This window comes from Parasteatoda tepidariorum, chromosome 2 (genome assembly GCF_043381705.1).
Source record: "Parasteatoda tepidariorum isolate YZ-2023 chromosome 2, CAS_Ptep_4.0, whole genome shotgun sequence".
Classification (NCBI taxonomy): Eukaryota; Metazoa; Arthropoda; class Arachnida; order Araneae; family Theridiidae; genus Parasteatoda; species Parasteatoda tepidariorum.
The window spans coordinates 16,816,630-16,834,709 of NC_092205.1; the positions used below are offsets into that span (position 1 = coordinate 16,816,630).

Genomic DNA, 18,080 nt, shown 5'->3' on the forward strand with positions numbered 1-18,080 from the left:
TAGGTAATTTATATATGTAAACAATTAGTGGATCCTCCTATCAACGAAATTGCATTTTTGTTTTTTGTTGACAGTAGTAAAACTTACAAAGATTTCATGGATTTTGAGACTTTTTGAAAGAATAAGCTAATTTTTAGAGAGAACGGAAGTAAATCACCATACCATTGTTCTTTTCAAAAATTGGTTACCAAATTCTAAACATTTAAATGAAACGTAAAGTCCAAGTAATTTTTATTACATAGTACTATCATTAATGTATTCCTGAATCAAAAACATCTCATTATCTACTGTCGTTGTTCATTAATGATTTGTTTTAGGTTCAAAAATGCAATGTTGTTAATTGGAGTAGAGTACTAGGATTTGAAGCTTTATTAGAATTGTTTTGATATTGAAAACTAATTTCTGGAGGGAAAGGAAGTGAACCACAATTGCTACCACTTTTCTTTTGAAACATTAGTTGCAAAACATCAAACACGAAGTAATATTTACTTCTACTAGCAATATTGTATTTCCGAGCCTAAGGCAACCCATAATTTGTTCAAGATTCTGTTAGTGTTGCCATTCTGTCTATGCCTATCTTCTATAAAAACCTGTCAACTGAAAGTCACAGGTTCAATTTAAAATACCACAGATGAATGATATTACTTACTCATTGTTCGATGTTCTTTTTTCTAGGAATGATGAAACAGAAATTATTAAGAGACATTTTCCAAAGGCCCAGTTTGTTAGTATTGACGTTTCTACTCACGATATTCACGCGGATGCTCCGATTCTCTTCTTTAATGCCTTGTTGAAATTCTTAAAAGAATAATTACATATATTGTATGTGTTTCCGAGAAATTTGGAAATCTGGTATTATATATAATGACGAAAAAAAACGGGAAAAGTATTAAACTATTAAACATTTTTCACAATGGCTAGGTATTGTATGCAATACCAAATCATAAAATGCCAAAATATGATATGTAATTATTTTACTCTTTTACTTAATATGTTTATGATATATTACTATTAGTTAAAAGTAATTTCTTCATGCAATAATTCAGTTTATATTTTATATTGTTTTTTTAGTAAAATAGATTTAACTATTTAATGGTTAATAATAAACAGGTATAATAATTTGGCTAAATTGAAAATTTTCTTTATCTTTGAAATCAGTTACGTTTTTTGGTGGTTTGTTAATACGAAAAATAATTTTATGTTTGTAGTGGTTTGTAATACTTATGAAATAAATGGAACCTAGTTGGGAAACACGGTATCTTATAAAGGGTTAAAACCTTTGTCATATATTATGTTTCAATTCCCATTCTTTGTAATAGAAAAAATTTTGTTTGAGTCTTTTTTCAGTAAAAAATACAAGGTACTAAATTGGAAACACAGTGTTTGGAAACGTTAAAACCTATTTTGTTCATACAGTTAAAAATACTGGCATTAGGGAGGGGGCGAGTTTGTTTTTCAGACAGAAAAGTGAGATCATTTTTGAGACATAGAAGTGAGATCAAAAAGTAAAAAAATATGTGGAAGGTGAAAAAGAAACTTCTTTTGATTTTATAATCGAAATTTCAGATGATAAATCTCAATTTTAATTATTTGCGTAGACGGTGTTTTATGTTACAAAATCAATTACAAAATCGTTCTCTTACATTTATCTAAGCATACCTTTTATTATTTTTTTTATCTGAACAAATATATCTTTTATTTGTCGAGTTTAGATTCTAAATTCTCTAAATATGGTGTGCAACTAAAATTTGGTAAATGTAGTCTTAATAGTTTTGTCATGAACGTTAAAGCTGTTTAACTATTAATATTACATTTTAGTAGGTAAAAGTCCAATAACCTTAAATCAAAAGTTATACAGGTGCTCAGCTCTTAAATTTGTGTCTTGTACCTGTATTTATCAGCTTTCTGTCTGCAATAAAAATGGAGCATTGATAAAGAAAAGAATACTCTATGCGATTTTTTTCCAGTTTTAATTTCAGTAAATTGAAAATTTGAACGTTTTAAAATTTGCTTTCTTAAAAACAATTCGAAAAATTAAAATTTTATATTTTTTAAAGCTACAAAATTTCTGTAAAAATTTCTCTACCTTACAAGATGCATTTTCTATACCTTTTAGATGCTGTTTTATAGCTAGATGCGGTTAGTAATAACACATGTATGAAATCATATGCCTCTATCTTTTATAATTGAAATGAATAATGTAGTTAGAGGCTAAAAATTTATACAAGTGAAAAAAATTACAAAATACATGAATATGTAGTCAGATAAGAATTATATTTAAAATAAAAGATATTTTTTAAAATTCAAAGAAAACCTGCACACAGATATAAATAAACATAAATCCTGGTATGTCATGCGATTAAACTCATTTTATTGGAGAGGAAACTAATTTAATTTAAAATGGTTTTGTATCATTTAAATCTGAAACTAAAATTTTGCTAAATTTTTATCTTTGAATTTAAGAATTAAAATCAGAATTTATTTAACTTGTTTAAATATTTTAAATTTAAAATTTTAAAACTGAAATTGAAATGCTCGTAATGGAATGACAAATTACCGATCTAAAATTATATTTTATTTTATAACTGTCGCTGAATATCCGTCACAAATTTGAGTTTACAACTACTAATAGCGAGCTTAACCCCGTCCCGCCCCCGTAAAGGGGGCATCTGGTGACAGTCCGAAAGTTAGAAGTGAGCGCAACAATTCAATTACATAAGCAAACATATTTAAAATTTTCAAATTAGAGTTTTAACAAAGAGGTAGAATATTAAATATGAAATCCCGAAAACAGTGCTACTTACGAATAAACTAAATGCAAACAAACATTACAAAGAAAATAAACAGTAACAATCAGAAGAGACATTGATGTCGCATCTTTAGTAAAGGTGCAAAGTTAAAAAAAGGAAACAATTTCGCATGGAAAATATAGGATGTTCGTAACTCAAAATATAATTACAGCTGGCACAACAGTAAAGGTATCAAATTCCAAGATTTTTTTTTAAACAAGAAAGACATATGTATATACATACATTATATATATATATATACATATATATATATATAAATTTTTGTTCGCTTCGCTGACAGAATTAAAATCGTNAGAATTTGCGTTACATGGAGAGGAAGACCACGAAAACCTCCACGGTTAGCCCAGCTGTATATATATATAATATAAACTCAAAGACCACAAGTGATTAAAATTTTCAAAATGAGGAATCACATAGGGTCAGAAATTGACAAAAGCATGAAATTAAAGCACAAAAAACATTTGAAGAGAAAATTCAAGTAAAAATCAAACCGTAACAGGTAAATCAATAAACCGTGATTTGAAGTGTATCTTTCCTAATAATAGGCAGCAAAAGGCCATCAGGATTCAAGGAAGTGCCTTGTTACTAATTAATTTTCTTATTATTTCCTCAATTCCCCTTTTTATTTTAGGGTTTGACCAATGCGGCTTTATAAACTCATAGGTAATTTTTGAATGAAAAATTTTCTCTCTGATGTGCTTAAAATTTGTACAATAGATTAATATATGTTCCCAATCCTGAACAAGCGGACAGGTACTGCACAGCTGAGCTCCCCCAAGAAACCTGCCCTGATGTTGTCCATGACAGCCGTGATTAGTTAGAAATTGATTTAAAAAGAAATTCCCCATTATTTTCCTCGTTTGAACTTTCGGGAGGAGCTCGAATGTGTGCCTTTACTTTGTAAAGCTGTCACTCCATCTCTCCTGCCATTCAATCAATTTTTCGCGTTCCAAAGTTTTTCTTGCAGTCCGCCTGCTTCGATCTTCAAACACATCGACCGTTGATCTCTCACAGGCTAATTTAGTTAACCTATCAGCTTCTTCGTTTCCCATATGGCCTGCATGTGCTTTTATCCAATGTAAAACGATATTGTTTGTGAATTCTTGTTTAATTAAGTGGACTCAATACTTTTTAGAGTTGCTGTTTTCCAAAGCTTGCAGGATAGACAGGGAATCCGTATAAATTGAGATATTGTCTGTAATTCTTTGTTCTTTAATCCAACGAATCGACTGGAGAATGGCCCATAATTCAGCCTTAAACACGGAAACATGATCAGAGATGCGAAAGGTTTTTCTTTCAATAGGTTCTCCCTCCAGATAGGCCACGAAAGCACACCCTGTCTTCAATTCATTGTTAACTATAACCAATTACAACTACATTGTTAACTGTAACCAATTACAACTACATTGTTAACTATAACCAATTACAATTTACAACTACTGATGTTCAACTCCGCAGCCTTGTAATTTTGAACCCAATCCAGAAGACAAGGGAGCTCATGGATCAAGTATTGGGAGAAATTTTCCTTCGTGGTGAACTTTCCGGTGGAACTAACCAGCATTTGCGTTGCATGGAGATGAAGACCACGAGAACAACCAGCGTTTAGCCTGATAGCAAAGGGGATTCTAACCTACAATTCACTTACCACTGAGGATATTTCACGTCAGCTTGGTGATCGGTGCAAGCCGCATGCGGAATTAGTATGAACCAGCCATCGCAGGGATTCGAACCCGGTTCAATTCATTGCAAGGCGAACTCTCTATCTCCTGAGTCATTGCGGGTTGATGTAAAATTATAGATTGAAATTACCACTTTGCATGAATTCTTAGTTTTTTTCATTTAAATTTAGCTCAGTTTTAATTTTTAAAAAAAATTGCCTGAAATCCATATTATTAAGCTTGATGGGTATTAATCTGTATTTTGGCATGAAAAGAGTAACTATTGAGGATCATATTTCCGCAAGCTCTATGTAATACTTTTTGAAACACATGGAGATCACAGTTTCAAACTGTTTAAATTTTTTAAAAATTTTAAACTGTTATTAGTTATTAGTTCATATTTTTTCAAGGCGATAGAATATAACTAATGAGGTATGCTTTTTCTGCAAAAGCTTAGGAAAATGTTTTTAAAAAGAAAAAAAATGTTTAAAGACTTCCTGAAATTGTAAGAATATTTGAAATTTAATTTCAGAAGTTTACTTGTACCAATTAAAAAAAAATCTCTTGAATAGCGGGAATTTTTATTATCGATTGCAAAGAAGAAAACGAATGAGTAAATTATTTTTTACAAACGAATCAAAGTTTAAAAGAAAACGAGAAACTCCGCTTTAAAAGATTGGCACATATTGAGAAGTATACTTAAATTTTAAGTTTAAAGTTTAATTTTAAAAAAACAAAATTTCACTGGCTTGTGGTTAGGTACAAAATTAAAACCCTAATACTTTATTTTTAAAGCAAATTTTTTCTTCTCCATGCCAAAGGGGGAAACTAATGTGCAACACATTTTTTTGCCAAGGCCATAAATTATTTTTTGAAGTTAGAAACACAGTTTTTTAAGGAGTGAGACATCTTATGAAGAATATTTTAACTTTAATTTCAAAGTTTTATTTTAAAAAATTTCACCTTAAAATGCAAAAACATCTGGTTGAAAATATTTCAACTTTAATTTCAAGCATTTATTTTTAAAACATGAAAAAATATATCAAGGTGCAAAGGAATAAGTCTTGTTTTTGAAATTAATTTCTTAAAAATATTAAAACTGATATTTAGTAGTTCCTATTTTTAGTCTCAATGCAAAGGAAGAAGAGCAGCTTATTTTTTACAAACACTATATATTTTTTAAAAACGAGAAAAGCAGTTTTAAAAGGATGAAATAAATTGAGAAGCATATTTAAATTTCAATTTTAAAAGAATTAAATTTCACCTTCCACTGCACAAAATTAAAATAATTATTATTTTTATTCACAAAGCAAATTTTTTTTTCTCGATGATAGACGGGGAAACTAATGAGCAACACATTTTCTTTAGAAACACCATAAAATATTTTTTAATGCAAGAAACCTACTTTTTTAACTCGTGAAGATTATTTAAACTTTGATTGCAAAGTTAATTTTAAAAATTAAAATTTTCACGTAAAATGCACAAAATTCAAATCACAACTGGTTGAGATCATTTGAACTTTAATTTCAAAAATATATTACGAAACAATGGAATAATTCTTATTTAGGAAATTCAACTTTTGAAAATATTAAAATCGATATTTATAAGTTTCTATTTTTATTCTCAATCCAAAAGAAGAATGAGCAAATGATTTTTATAAACACCTCAGAAAATATTTTTTTAAATCATCAAAAACACAATTTTTAAAGATTGATATAAATTGCAAAAAGATATATGGGCGTTTCTCACGTAATACGACAATTGACAGACTTTTGCTCCGAGATCAAGTACTACTAAACTACTATAATAATTTTTTTTTCAAAAAAGTAATAAATACCATTGTTGTTAGCATTTTAAGATCACTTTGCATTAGCATTGACTGTTTTGTATATTTAAAATATTTAATTGAATTTAAAAATGTCATTTTCCTTGTATGTCGCAAACAATATTTTCAATAATAACTAGCTTCAAAACTTCGCATAAATTTTTCAATATCTAATTCTTTTTATCTCAACAGTTGTAAGCATTTCTAGAATATATGCAGAGGGTATTATTTTCAAAAACTTTGTTGAAAATAATTTTTGTCTGTCAATAATTTGTTGTTCACATGAAAATCTGTCACTTTTCTGGCCACTTTTTTGTAGTAATTTATAACCAAAATAGATAGCGCCGGCAATCAATATCTTAGGCTAAGAGATTGATTAGAATTCCCTCCTATCATATGTCTTATTTCCGGATTGAAGAACCAACTTACCTGTTTAATGTCTATTTCAAAAAATTTTACAAGGGGAGTAGGTTTTAATGTGGACATTTTTCTGTCTTCTTGAAATCATTAATAACATAAACTACATAGATAGACCTGAGTTATTTTAAGAAACCTTGTTGTTTTCTGCAGAAAGTAAACGTTTTAGGCCGAAATGCAAAATTAAAGTAAAGTTAAATGCTGAAAAAGAGCAAATTGTCATTTTCCTGGCTGTCATTTTCCTGGCGTATGAATGCCAGTCACCAGAAATTTTTTTAAACAGTATAATGTAAAGTGGAAAAGCAAATATTTACCTAATACCCAGTTTATGTAAAATTGCAATATGCACAATTTTATTCTATACATATCAACAACAAAAACATTTTCGATACCTTCTGGAGTGGAAAAAAGAATTAATTTAAACAATTCATGGTCCGTCTAACGCGAAGGCCTTCGGTTTATTTTAAAAATCACAGATAGTTAAAATATTAAGGATAAGCTAAGAACATCACTGTGCAATTTAATTCTGTCATTCTTTAAATTCTACTTGGGTGTATAAATTAAAGAATGCAATAAAGTTGTAAAATAAAATGATTTGAAGTATTTTAAATTTAAATAATATAATCAAAAAAAAAATAGATGCAAATTATTATAAAATTTTTTTATTAGGTTATTTTACAACATGGGGCCTAAAAACAATCAAGGAAAAATAAACTGAAAAAAAAAACGAGAAGCCGAGAAGAAACGGTATGTTCAAATTGTTCAAAATAATTATTTTTTGAATTTATTTACATAAAAAGTTAAGATTAAGCTTTCAACTTTGTCTTTTTGGGTTTCTTAAGTTGAAATACTTGCTATTAGCTTAAAATGACTGTTTTATTAACTTCTAAGCTAATAAGTCATTTTCCTGGCATTCAAAATTTGGAGAATTTGTATTTTATTTTTTTTCTTGAGCAAATGTCAATAAACTGCACTGCTGTCTGTAAGATATTAATAAATGTAACTAAATAAATATACGAAAAAAAATTAGATTGCTCTAAAGACTTCAAATTTGGAGAATTTTTAGTACTCACTGAAAGAATAATTAGTACCCACTGAGACTACCTCATCATTTCGAAAAATAACATCTCTACACAGTATAATTTCGTCTTGTTCTTTAATATATATTCTATAACCACCGTTTTCACCACAATAACCAACAAATATACCTTTGAGTCTCTTACTATCCCATTTCTTTCTATTTGGCTTGGGTACGTGAGCAAAACATTCTGTTCCGAAAACTTTTAGATGATTGATACTAGGAACTTTCATGTCAAACAATAGTTCATAGGTACATTTTGTCTAGACTGATGAAGATCCCGTCCTATTTAGAACATATACAGCTGTGTTTATTGTCTCAGCCACACAGCTTTAAGGGAAGATTCTTTGAGTGTAGCATACTACGTGCACTTTCCACGACTGTACGATTCTCACCTTCAGCAGCACCATTCAGCTCTGGTGCATATGGCATAGATATACGAGAGGTCACTCCGTCACTTTTAAGAATGTTCTTTATTTCAGAATTCGGAAATTCTCTTCCTCCATCACTCAAGAATTCTTGGATTGTATGTCCTGCATTTTTGGCTTTATTCATGAAATTTTGAAAACTCTTGGTTACTTCATTTTTAGTTTGTAAGAAGTACATTCTGCTATTTTGAAAAATCATCTCTAAAACACACAAAATATTTTGAATTACCAAGAGATTTCTCGTGCATAGGGCCAACTACATCAGCATATATCACCTCTCCTACTTTTGTTGGGCGTTCCCTAGCTCCAAATGGCTTCCTGCATTGTTTATCAAAACAACATCCATCACACAATTCATTTTTACATGCAACTTTAAAATCATATCTATTTAGAATCTCATTAACATGTGCTTTATTCGGATGACACCTTTCGTGCCTCAACTGCAAATCATTTCTAGTAGCAATGCAAACATTTACAGAGACAGCAGGTGCTCGGACTCTCAGATACAAAGCGATTCACAAAGAATAGCTTGTACTAGCAGATTAATCGCTGGGCCCATAACCTAAAAAATTAAGTGTACTAAGTATTAAATAAAATATCACGCAGCTAAAATACTTCGTTATTATTAATTAAAAAAGGTCATGAACATATAACAACTTCACACAGCAGCGTGACCACAGAGAAGATGTAAACAAGTACTGAGTAGACTGAGGTTGCCAACAAGAGAAAAACAAAAAAAGCTTTAAAACGATTCAGATTACACTTTTTCTTTTGATTTTATCACAATAGATTTCTTTAAAGTATTTCAATGTGAATGAACGGTTTTTAAGCTCCTCCATTCTTTTCTAAAAAAATTCAAAACTTAATGTACAGTTGAATTTGTTAATAACGTGAACGTAACACACCACGTAATTAGTCTCTGGTGTTACACATAAAAGTCACCACTTGCTAACTGCATATGATTTCTGGGTAGTAGCAACTTTCAAACGATAATTGTCATAATTTTATTATATTTTTATTTTAGGTTTAGAGGTCACAAGTGGTATAAGTGACTCTGTTATTGCAATTTTGAGAACACTGGATAAAAAAGAATTTCGTGTTTTGATTAAGCATTGCTTTTTGATGGGAAGATACTGTTGAAGCAAAACATTGGCTTGATAAGCGTTATGGAGACTCAGCTCCTGGGAAATCAAAGATTATTGAATGGCGCTTCCTGAATCGGTAAAGACACTGATAACGCTAAATGCTCTGGTTATACAAAATCAGCAATTGCTCCAGAAAACACGAAAAAGGTTCATAAAATGGTTTCGGATGACCGTTATGTGAAATTGAGTGTGATAGTTGCCATCTTAAGGATATCAGATGTTAGTGTGTTTACAATTTTACATTGAGCATGCACAAGTTGATTTTGAAATCGGAGCCGTGTTTTTACACAATGGACCTAACGAAACGACGATTCAAAACGCCGTTTGGAACTGCTATAGAGAGATAAAAAGATTTTCATTCGTCGGTATGTGACAATGGATAAAACATAGATTCATTACTACATTCTTGAATAAAAAAGATCTTCAGCTGAGTGGACAGCAGCCGGTGGAAGTCATCCGCTGCAACCAAAAACTCAAAAGTCAGCTAGCAAGGTTATGGCTTCCGTATTTTTGGACTCGCAAGATATTTTATTTCTTTGACTATTTCATAAAAGATATATATGCGGAGTTTGCGTTAAATGAATAGAACTATACTATATATGTAATTTTCTTACGTGGCTCCCAAATTTTGGCTGTTATTCTTTTCCGCCGGTGGCAACGCTTGCTTTGTTTTGCTTACGTTACTATTTCTCTTACACGGCGAATCGACCAATGATTGCCGCTAAAAATGTCACATGTCAAATCTAGCTGAGGTGGCTTAACATATAGAACTTTTAAAAAGGGAAACTGGAATAACCAGAGAGCATCAGCTGCGACAATCTTGTGCATTTGCAATGTACCTAAGTTAGTAGCGAGCGAAGCGAGCTTGGTTTGCGAAGCAAACCATATAAGATTACGTAGCAATTTTTGGGGGTTGGCGAGCGTTAGCGAGAAGGGGGCACGGCCCACTGGTACTATATAAAGCGTTTATTTTTTCGTGTTGTTTTTCCAATAGCGTTCAAGCATAGACTCAATGAAAGGGTTAAGGTTGCCATGTTGGAGTGATTACAGAGTGCGCCAAGGAAGATGCTCCTACAACATTATCAATAGCGAATATTAAATGCAATTATTGGATCGACTGAGCGAGGAAATTAAGAAAAAGCAGCCCCTCATATGAAGAAAAAAAAGTTTTGTATCACCGAGACAGTGCCCCTTGTTACAAATCAATGAAAGCGGTGGTTAAATTGAATGGATTACGCTTTGAATTACTTTCTAATCCTCCATATTCTCCAGATTTGGCTTTTAGCGACTATTGACTCTTTGTAGAACTCAAAAAGATGCTCCAGGGAAAGAAATTAGGCTCAAACGACGAATTTATTGTTAAAACTGTGACCTATTTTAAGAGCAAAGGCAAATCGTTCTACAAAAACGGCATCGAAGGTTGAGAGGAGCGTTGGAATAAATTTATCACCCTTGAAGAGGAATATGTTGACAATTAAGGAGAATTTCGAGAACATTTTTTTTTTTAATTTCCAATGAGACCAGTCATGATTATGAATGAAGACTGTTTTCATTGATAATGAAGGTGTCATACGAAGAAAAATTTAAGGGGAGAATTATTATTATTTTTCAAAGCAGATTTCGGAAAGAGACTAAATGTTTAAGAGTTCCATGAAATTTTTAAATTAAAATTTTCCATTAGCTATATATAAAATAATTTGCTTGCTATTAACATGTTTTAATAAGATCCATTTAGTTTTATGATCTAAATTCAAGTGCTTTGATATCTATAGAGTCTTAAGTTTATATCAATAATGAAGAAAGACTTGTTTTAGCCAGAGTAACTTAATAAATGTTTTTTGCAGTAATATTATCTGGTTTAAACTAATAAAGTCTTCATTGGATATATAATTAATAAATTTTTCTCCCTCTTTAAAATTCGTTAGATTGTTGAATTTGGACAAAAACAACTATTATTTTATTTACTCATGTTTGATTTATGATAATTAAATAATAACTTAAACAATTTTAGTAAGAAATATTAACTACTTTAGCTATATTTTTTTTGAAAATAATAATAAGTATTAATAATATGCATTATCAGATACTTTGGCTAGTAAATGGAAAAAAAATAGTGATTTTTGCTTTGCTGCAGAAATGAAAAGGATTTTTTGTCAAACTTCATATCTTCGAATGAGTTATTGTGACTATTAATTTCTTACCACCTGTCATTTTTAGTGCTTTACAAACCTTTGATCTTGAATATACTTGCAGCNTCTGTAAATGGAAAAAAAATAATGATTTTTGCTTTGCTGCTGAAATGAAAAGGATTTTTTGTCAAACTTCATATCTTCGAATGAGCTATTGTGACTATTAATTTCCTACCACCTGTCATTTTTAGTGCTTTACAAACCTTTGATCTTGAATATACTTGCAGCTACATAAACAACAGAAGGTATGGAATCTATTCAAAGATTCACATAGCAACATCATCACTCAAATATTATAATAATGTTATTCACAACAAACCATATGAAGAAATTAACATTGAAGAACTTTACTCTTGAAAAAATTGCATAAACGGAGTTTTTTTAAACAGACATAGGAAATAAATTTTCCTTGAAAAGTTAAAATTCATTTTTTTTAGCAATTTTCATAAAATTAGTTTCAGAAAGTCTTATCTCAGAAAAATCCTACTTTAAACCCAATTACTGCATGTAATAACAGAGTTTTAAGTAGACTTTTAAACTATAAACAAACCATAAATTAAAAATTTCTTTATTGTACCTGGTTTGCAATAACCTGTAGCCTTAACGATATATTTTTTAAAAATCAAGGGTCATCATGATCAAGGGTCAATTGAATGGCGCTGATGTCAATTATATAATTTGTTAAAATTTGTAATTAAATATAATGTTAATTGACGAATAAATTCTTTATAAATAAAGAACACTGCTCTTTTCTTTTTCGTCGGACGAATATGTCGTAGATCTTATGAATTTAACATATATCTTATGTGAACCTTTTCACGGAGTGAAAAAACTGTAACTTATAACATTTATGCATTAAATGGTAATGATTTAAATGAACTTTTATGCATTAAATGGTGATGATTTCAATGCTAAAATTAGTATAATTAAATATAATGTTAGTTAAATAATGGGTTCTTAATAAATATTGAGCACTGCTCTATTCTTTTTTAGACATCCTATTAATTTAGCATATAACTTATGTTAGCCTTATCAAGGGCCAGAAGGAACTGTTCTAATAAATTTTAAGCATTAAATGACTCATATTTCAATTAATTAATATGTAAAAATTAGTAATTAAATAAAATGTTAATTAACCAATGGATTCTTTATTAATATTGAGCACTGCTCTATTCTTTTTTAGACATCCTATTAATTTAGCATATAACTTATGTTAGCCTTATCAAGGGCCAGAAGGAACTGTTCTAATAAATTTTAAGCATTAAATGACTCATATTTCAATTAATTAATATGTAAAAATTAGTAATTAAATAAAATGTTAATTAACCAATGGATTTTTTATTAATATTGAGCACTGCTCTATTCTTTCTTAGACATCCTATTAATTTAGCATATAACTTATGTTAGCCTTATCAAGGGCCAGAAGGAACTGTTCTAATAAATTTTAAGCATTAAATGACGCATATTTCAATTAATTAATATGTAAAAATTAGTAATTAAATAAAATGTTAATTAACCAATGGATTCTTTATTAATATTGAGCACTGCTCTATTCTTTCTTAGACATCCTATTAATTTAGCATATAACTTATGTTAGCCTTATCAAGGGCCAGAAGGAACTGTTCTAATAAATTTTAAGCATTAAATGACGCATATTTCAATTAATTAATATGTAAAAATTAGTAATTAAATAAAATGTTAATTAACCAATGGATTTTTTATTAATATTGAGCACTGCTCTATTCTTTCTTAGACATCCTATTAATTTAGCATATAACTTATGTTAGCCTTATCAAGGGCCNTTACGCGTAGTTGGACAAGGAAGAAGAAGGCAACATAATTATACGACTACCGCCCACGCTTCGCAAATGAAACTATTTCATCTGGTCAACGACGAAGATCTGTCTGATGATGGGGACAATATTACTGGAAGTAAGGAAAACTTCATTGCTTGTGAACCCATAAACGACAACAACAGTACAAATCAATGCAACGACGATCCAAATAAAAATTTAAGCCAAGATAACAGTAGACCAAAGAGATGTAAAAAAGTGCCGCATTACTTGAAGGATTATAACTTGTTTTGAAGGGACGAGGTCGTCCAAAAGTCAGGATGGTCGAGTGTAAAAGTGTGCACGTGAACATTTATTATATTCTTATTACATATTTAGTATTCCATGTTTTGGCAACAACAGTTCTTGTGTACGATTTAGATTTTGAGTTTTTAGAATAACGGCGTGTGTAAATTTTAATAAAAGTTTTTGTTTTTCTTTCAAAAGTTGTTTCTTACATTTGTTGTAGTATAAAGTTTCGGGATTTGAATTTTTAAAACTGATTCCTCTTTAAAAAATTAAAATATTTAGTAAAAAAGACGTTATTGAAATAAAAAAAGAAATAAAATGAAATAAATGACATGCAATAGAAAAACAATAATTATACTTTTAAAAAAAATAATTACTATTATAGAATCCCAACTTCGTTAAAAACGCAGTTATAGATTTCGGAACCATAAAATCGGAATTATAAATTGAATTGTCCCTGAAAAAGAATTATTATATTATTGTCATGAATAAAATTATTATTACTGAACATGTATATTAAAAGCATAATTAAAACATAAAATAGAACGCTTTGTTTATTGATATGAGCCATTCACTTGTATCCTTTCACTAATTCTTCCCAACTTATAACTCAGTTTGTTTCGTCATGCACGTGAGAAAAAATTTTCATTCAGAAATTTTTTAACAGGCATGTTTACACTTTTATACTTATGAGAACTTACATACTTGATGTTTCAATTATTGTAGCTTTCTCGAAAAAGAAATGAGCAATTTCTTTGCCGCCGTGACTTAAAAGAATTAGATAAGACTAGAAAGTATTTTGATTAGTTTATTTTATTTTATAACCGTCGTTGAACAGCCGACCCAATTTTTGGGTTTACGACTTCTAATGTTCAACTCCGCGTAGCCTTGTAATTTTGAACCCAATCCAGAAGACAAGGGAACTCCTGGATCAAGTATTGGGAGAAATTTGCCATCGTGGAGGACTTTTTGATGGAACTAACCCGCATTTGCGTTACATGGAGAGGAAGACCACGAGAACCTCCCAAGGTTAGCCTGGCGGCAAGGGGACTCTAACCCATGATCCGTCTACCACTGAGGATATTTCACGTCAGCACTGGGGTCGGTGCAAGCCGGATGCGGAATTGGTATCGATCAGCCGTCGAAATTTGATTAATTTAGAAAAGTTCCAAGATCATTCAAGGCTGTTTATTATTAAATTTTAGTCAGAATTTTAGAAATTTTGAAAACATTTCCTGCTTTTCGTCAAAAATATTTCTCGTCTAAATCAGGTGATTTACTGCGCTTATTTTTCCCTGCACATTTCAGAATTATCTTTTCATTGTTGAGTTTACCTTCCATTGTTAAGCTAGTTCTTCATTTGCAGTAGAAAACTGAAGGTATTAAAACAAATATGCATGTATTTTGTTTCAAGACATAAAACAGATTTAATTTCCCTTTCGAAAATCAATTCAACTAAACCCCCTTAAATATCTCTAACATAGAAACCATTTTAAAAATATTTGTCAAAAATTTTTCAAAACTAATCAATTTAATCAAAAGAGATAGAATGTATACGATCAGAAACTGAATCAAATCGAAATTTATTTAACTTAGATAAATTGCGTATTTGTTCCTTGTGAAAAGCTTAAAATTGTGTCTTGCAATAGGTATTTGCCATCGACGCTCGAAGCCATGGAGATAGTGATTGGGTGGACGTATTCGACTTTAAAATCAATGTCGGTGATTTATTACTACTCATGGATAGAATAGTTATTACTTGTTGTTCCTTCCCCCCCAAAAAATATTACTTGTTGGACACAATATGGGATCATTGACAGCTATGAAGACAGCTTTTAGAAATGTGAGTCATTTTATTATTTATCAAGACAAGTTTTTTAATTTCTAGCAAAGTTTAGGGCTGGCAATTAACAAAGTTTAGGTTGTTAATCAATAACCTTTTAGATTTAGATTGTTCATCAATAACCTTTTTACGTAAATTTCCTAAATTCATTCGATTATTTTGGGTACTACATAACGTTGAAATTGCGTTGAATTTGTTATTTAAGTTGTGTTTCAGTGTATCAATCTGCCATACGACAGTAAACAAAATTGATCTGAGGTATTGCATGTTTGCCTTATGCCTCCATAGTAGTATTTTAGATCAAAGGGTCTAAGGACTTATATTATACTAAATTTGAGTCACTTTTCTATAGAACGTTGATTGAACGTTGAACGTTGATTCATGCAATTTATACTTAATTTTGATAATGTTTTCAAGCTTAAATAACAGAAATAAATCATGAATGTCATGCCAAACAATGCTTCAAAAAATATTTTTAGAAATATCTTTCACTAAGCAGATTAAAAAGAATCTCGGATTTATCTGGTAACAATAAATGCTCGTTTTGATGTAAAAAAGAATCCCCAATTTCCGGGTTCACTTTAATATTTACTGTTCTAATATTCTTAATCAAAGAATCAAGGGAATTATTAGATTCAAGTACTTCTATATTATTCTTTTTTTGCTCAGTAAGAATACGGGCAATTTCTAGTTCAGTTTTTGCTCTTATGAGCTTTAAACTCTCTAACTTTAATTGTTTTGATTCTTCTACTATTAAATTTACAAGATCACTTACAGTTTCAGAGTCAGTATAATATTTTGCACAAATTTTAATTATATAAATTAATTTTACCACAATCATGTTATCATTAATCTCCAGATTAATTTCTCGACCTTAAATCATCTTTACAATTCTTAAACATTGTAAATAAAAGTACTTTATTAAAAAATCAAAATTGAACGGTAAAGCCACAGTCAGTTATTGCTCGGAACTAGAAACGAAACGTTTTACGTTTTAATTATTTTAATATTGCTGATTTTTCCTCCTGGTGAGCGAACCACTCATGTCGACGCTCAGGTAAATAAGTATGTCAGGATCCTGATTCCTCTCCCACGCGTTCTATTGACCCCTGACCAGAGGGTGAGGGACACGGGAAGTGTAGTTCCTTTACATTGGGGGTGGAGGGAAGGACTTTTTCTGGTGAGAAAAATAATTTTCTTTTTAGTATTAGCTTGAACTTAGATGAGTTTAGAATGTAAAGACAGTATGAACTAGAAGGAAGCAGTAGAGCTCCAGAATTTAAATGTCAGGTAGATTGTGTATATTTTCATATTTTATTTTTAATACATACTTAATCCTTAGATGACGAAAATAAGTACTTAAGCCTGCAAAATCCTTTGTCATCATTAAGCGGACTTTCATAACGAACCAAAAATATGAAATGTCTCGCAAAGATAGAGTGAGATGTTTCACAAAGTACTTTCGCAATAAATAGAAATACTGTAAATGAAAATATTTATTTCTTATTATTTGGAAGAGAACTTTATTTGTATCCCTTTACGGCTCTCCTTTCACACACTTTCTGCCTGTCGACAAGTTTATCTAGACATGTTTATCGACACATGTTTATCTAGATGACGCTAGAAAACCGTGCTGAGATATAAGCATTGGAGACATAATGCCACTCCAAAATAAAAATAGATTGAAATACAGAACCTTTTCCTATATTAAATAGAGAAAATACAACTCAAATTATCAATTTTTCCTGATAGCCAGATCGGGTGGAAAAGTTAGTAGTGGAAGAAATGCCCATCAGAAGATACAGCAATACATTAATATCAACTTCGCCGAAATTTTCACACTAGCAAAGGAAGGTATGCAAAGGATACATGCAAATTCATCAATGGACGAAGCAAAAGAGATCTTAGCAAACTATGCATTTGATCATCTGCCTCAAAAGCAAATGAGTATTTTTTTTATTTTTTTTTTTAGATTTAGTAAAAATAATTGTAAGGTTTACAGTGTTAGCCTAAGTGATTCATTCAATTTCCTTTTTTTTTTTCATTTACGAAAAAGTCTGCTTATTATGTATATGAAGCACAAAAATGGTTAATGCATGGAAAGATACAGACGTTTATCAAGTTTCCGAGACGCTACGTGGTACAAATGTTCAATTTGTGCACCCAGGGACTTATCACAGGGATATACCCGTTCCATTCGGAAGTTCAATATGTAACTTATTTCAATGTCTTTTACAACAGCTTCTAGATATTGTTTATTTTATTTTTTTACCGTCGTTGAACATTTTTTGAGTTTACGACTACCAATGTTCAACTCCGTAGCTATATAATTCTGAACTCAATTTAGAAGACAAAGGAGTTCCTGAATCAAGTATTAGGAGAAATTTGCCTCAGTGGAGGATTTTTTGATAGAACTAACTCGCATTTGCGTTATACGGTAAGGAAAACCACCCACGGTTAGCTCAACGGCAAAGGAAATCCTGCCTAGGTTTCGTCTACCACCGAGAATATTTTACGTCAGCGATGCAATCCTGGTGCGGAATTCATATTGACCCGTCATTGCTGGGATTTGAACCCAGTTATCATCATTGGGAGACGAGAGTTCT

The 18,080-nt window shown here is 30.5% G+C and overlaps 1 protein-coding gene across 1 annotated transcript in view; it reads left to right on the top strand.

Moving 5' to 3' along the window:
• Window positions 1-1,251, top strand: part of LOC107442257 (sn-1-specific diacylglycerol lipase ABHD11-like) — a 22,568-nt gene extending 21,317 nt beyond the window's left edge. The window contains exon 6 of the mRNA XM_043050303.2: window positions 676-1,251. Coding sequence (XP_042906237.1) covers window positions 676-811 — 136 coding nt within the window. The 3' untranslated portion in view covers window positions 812-1,251. The remainder of the gene's footprint in view (window positions 1-675) is intronic.
• Window positions 1,252-18,080: the final 16,829 nt, after the last annotated feature.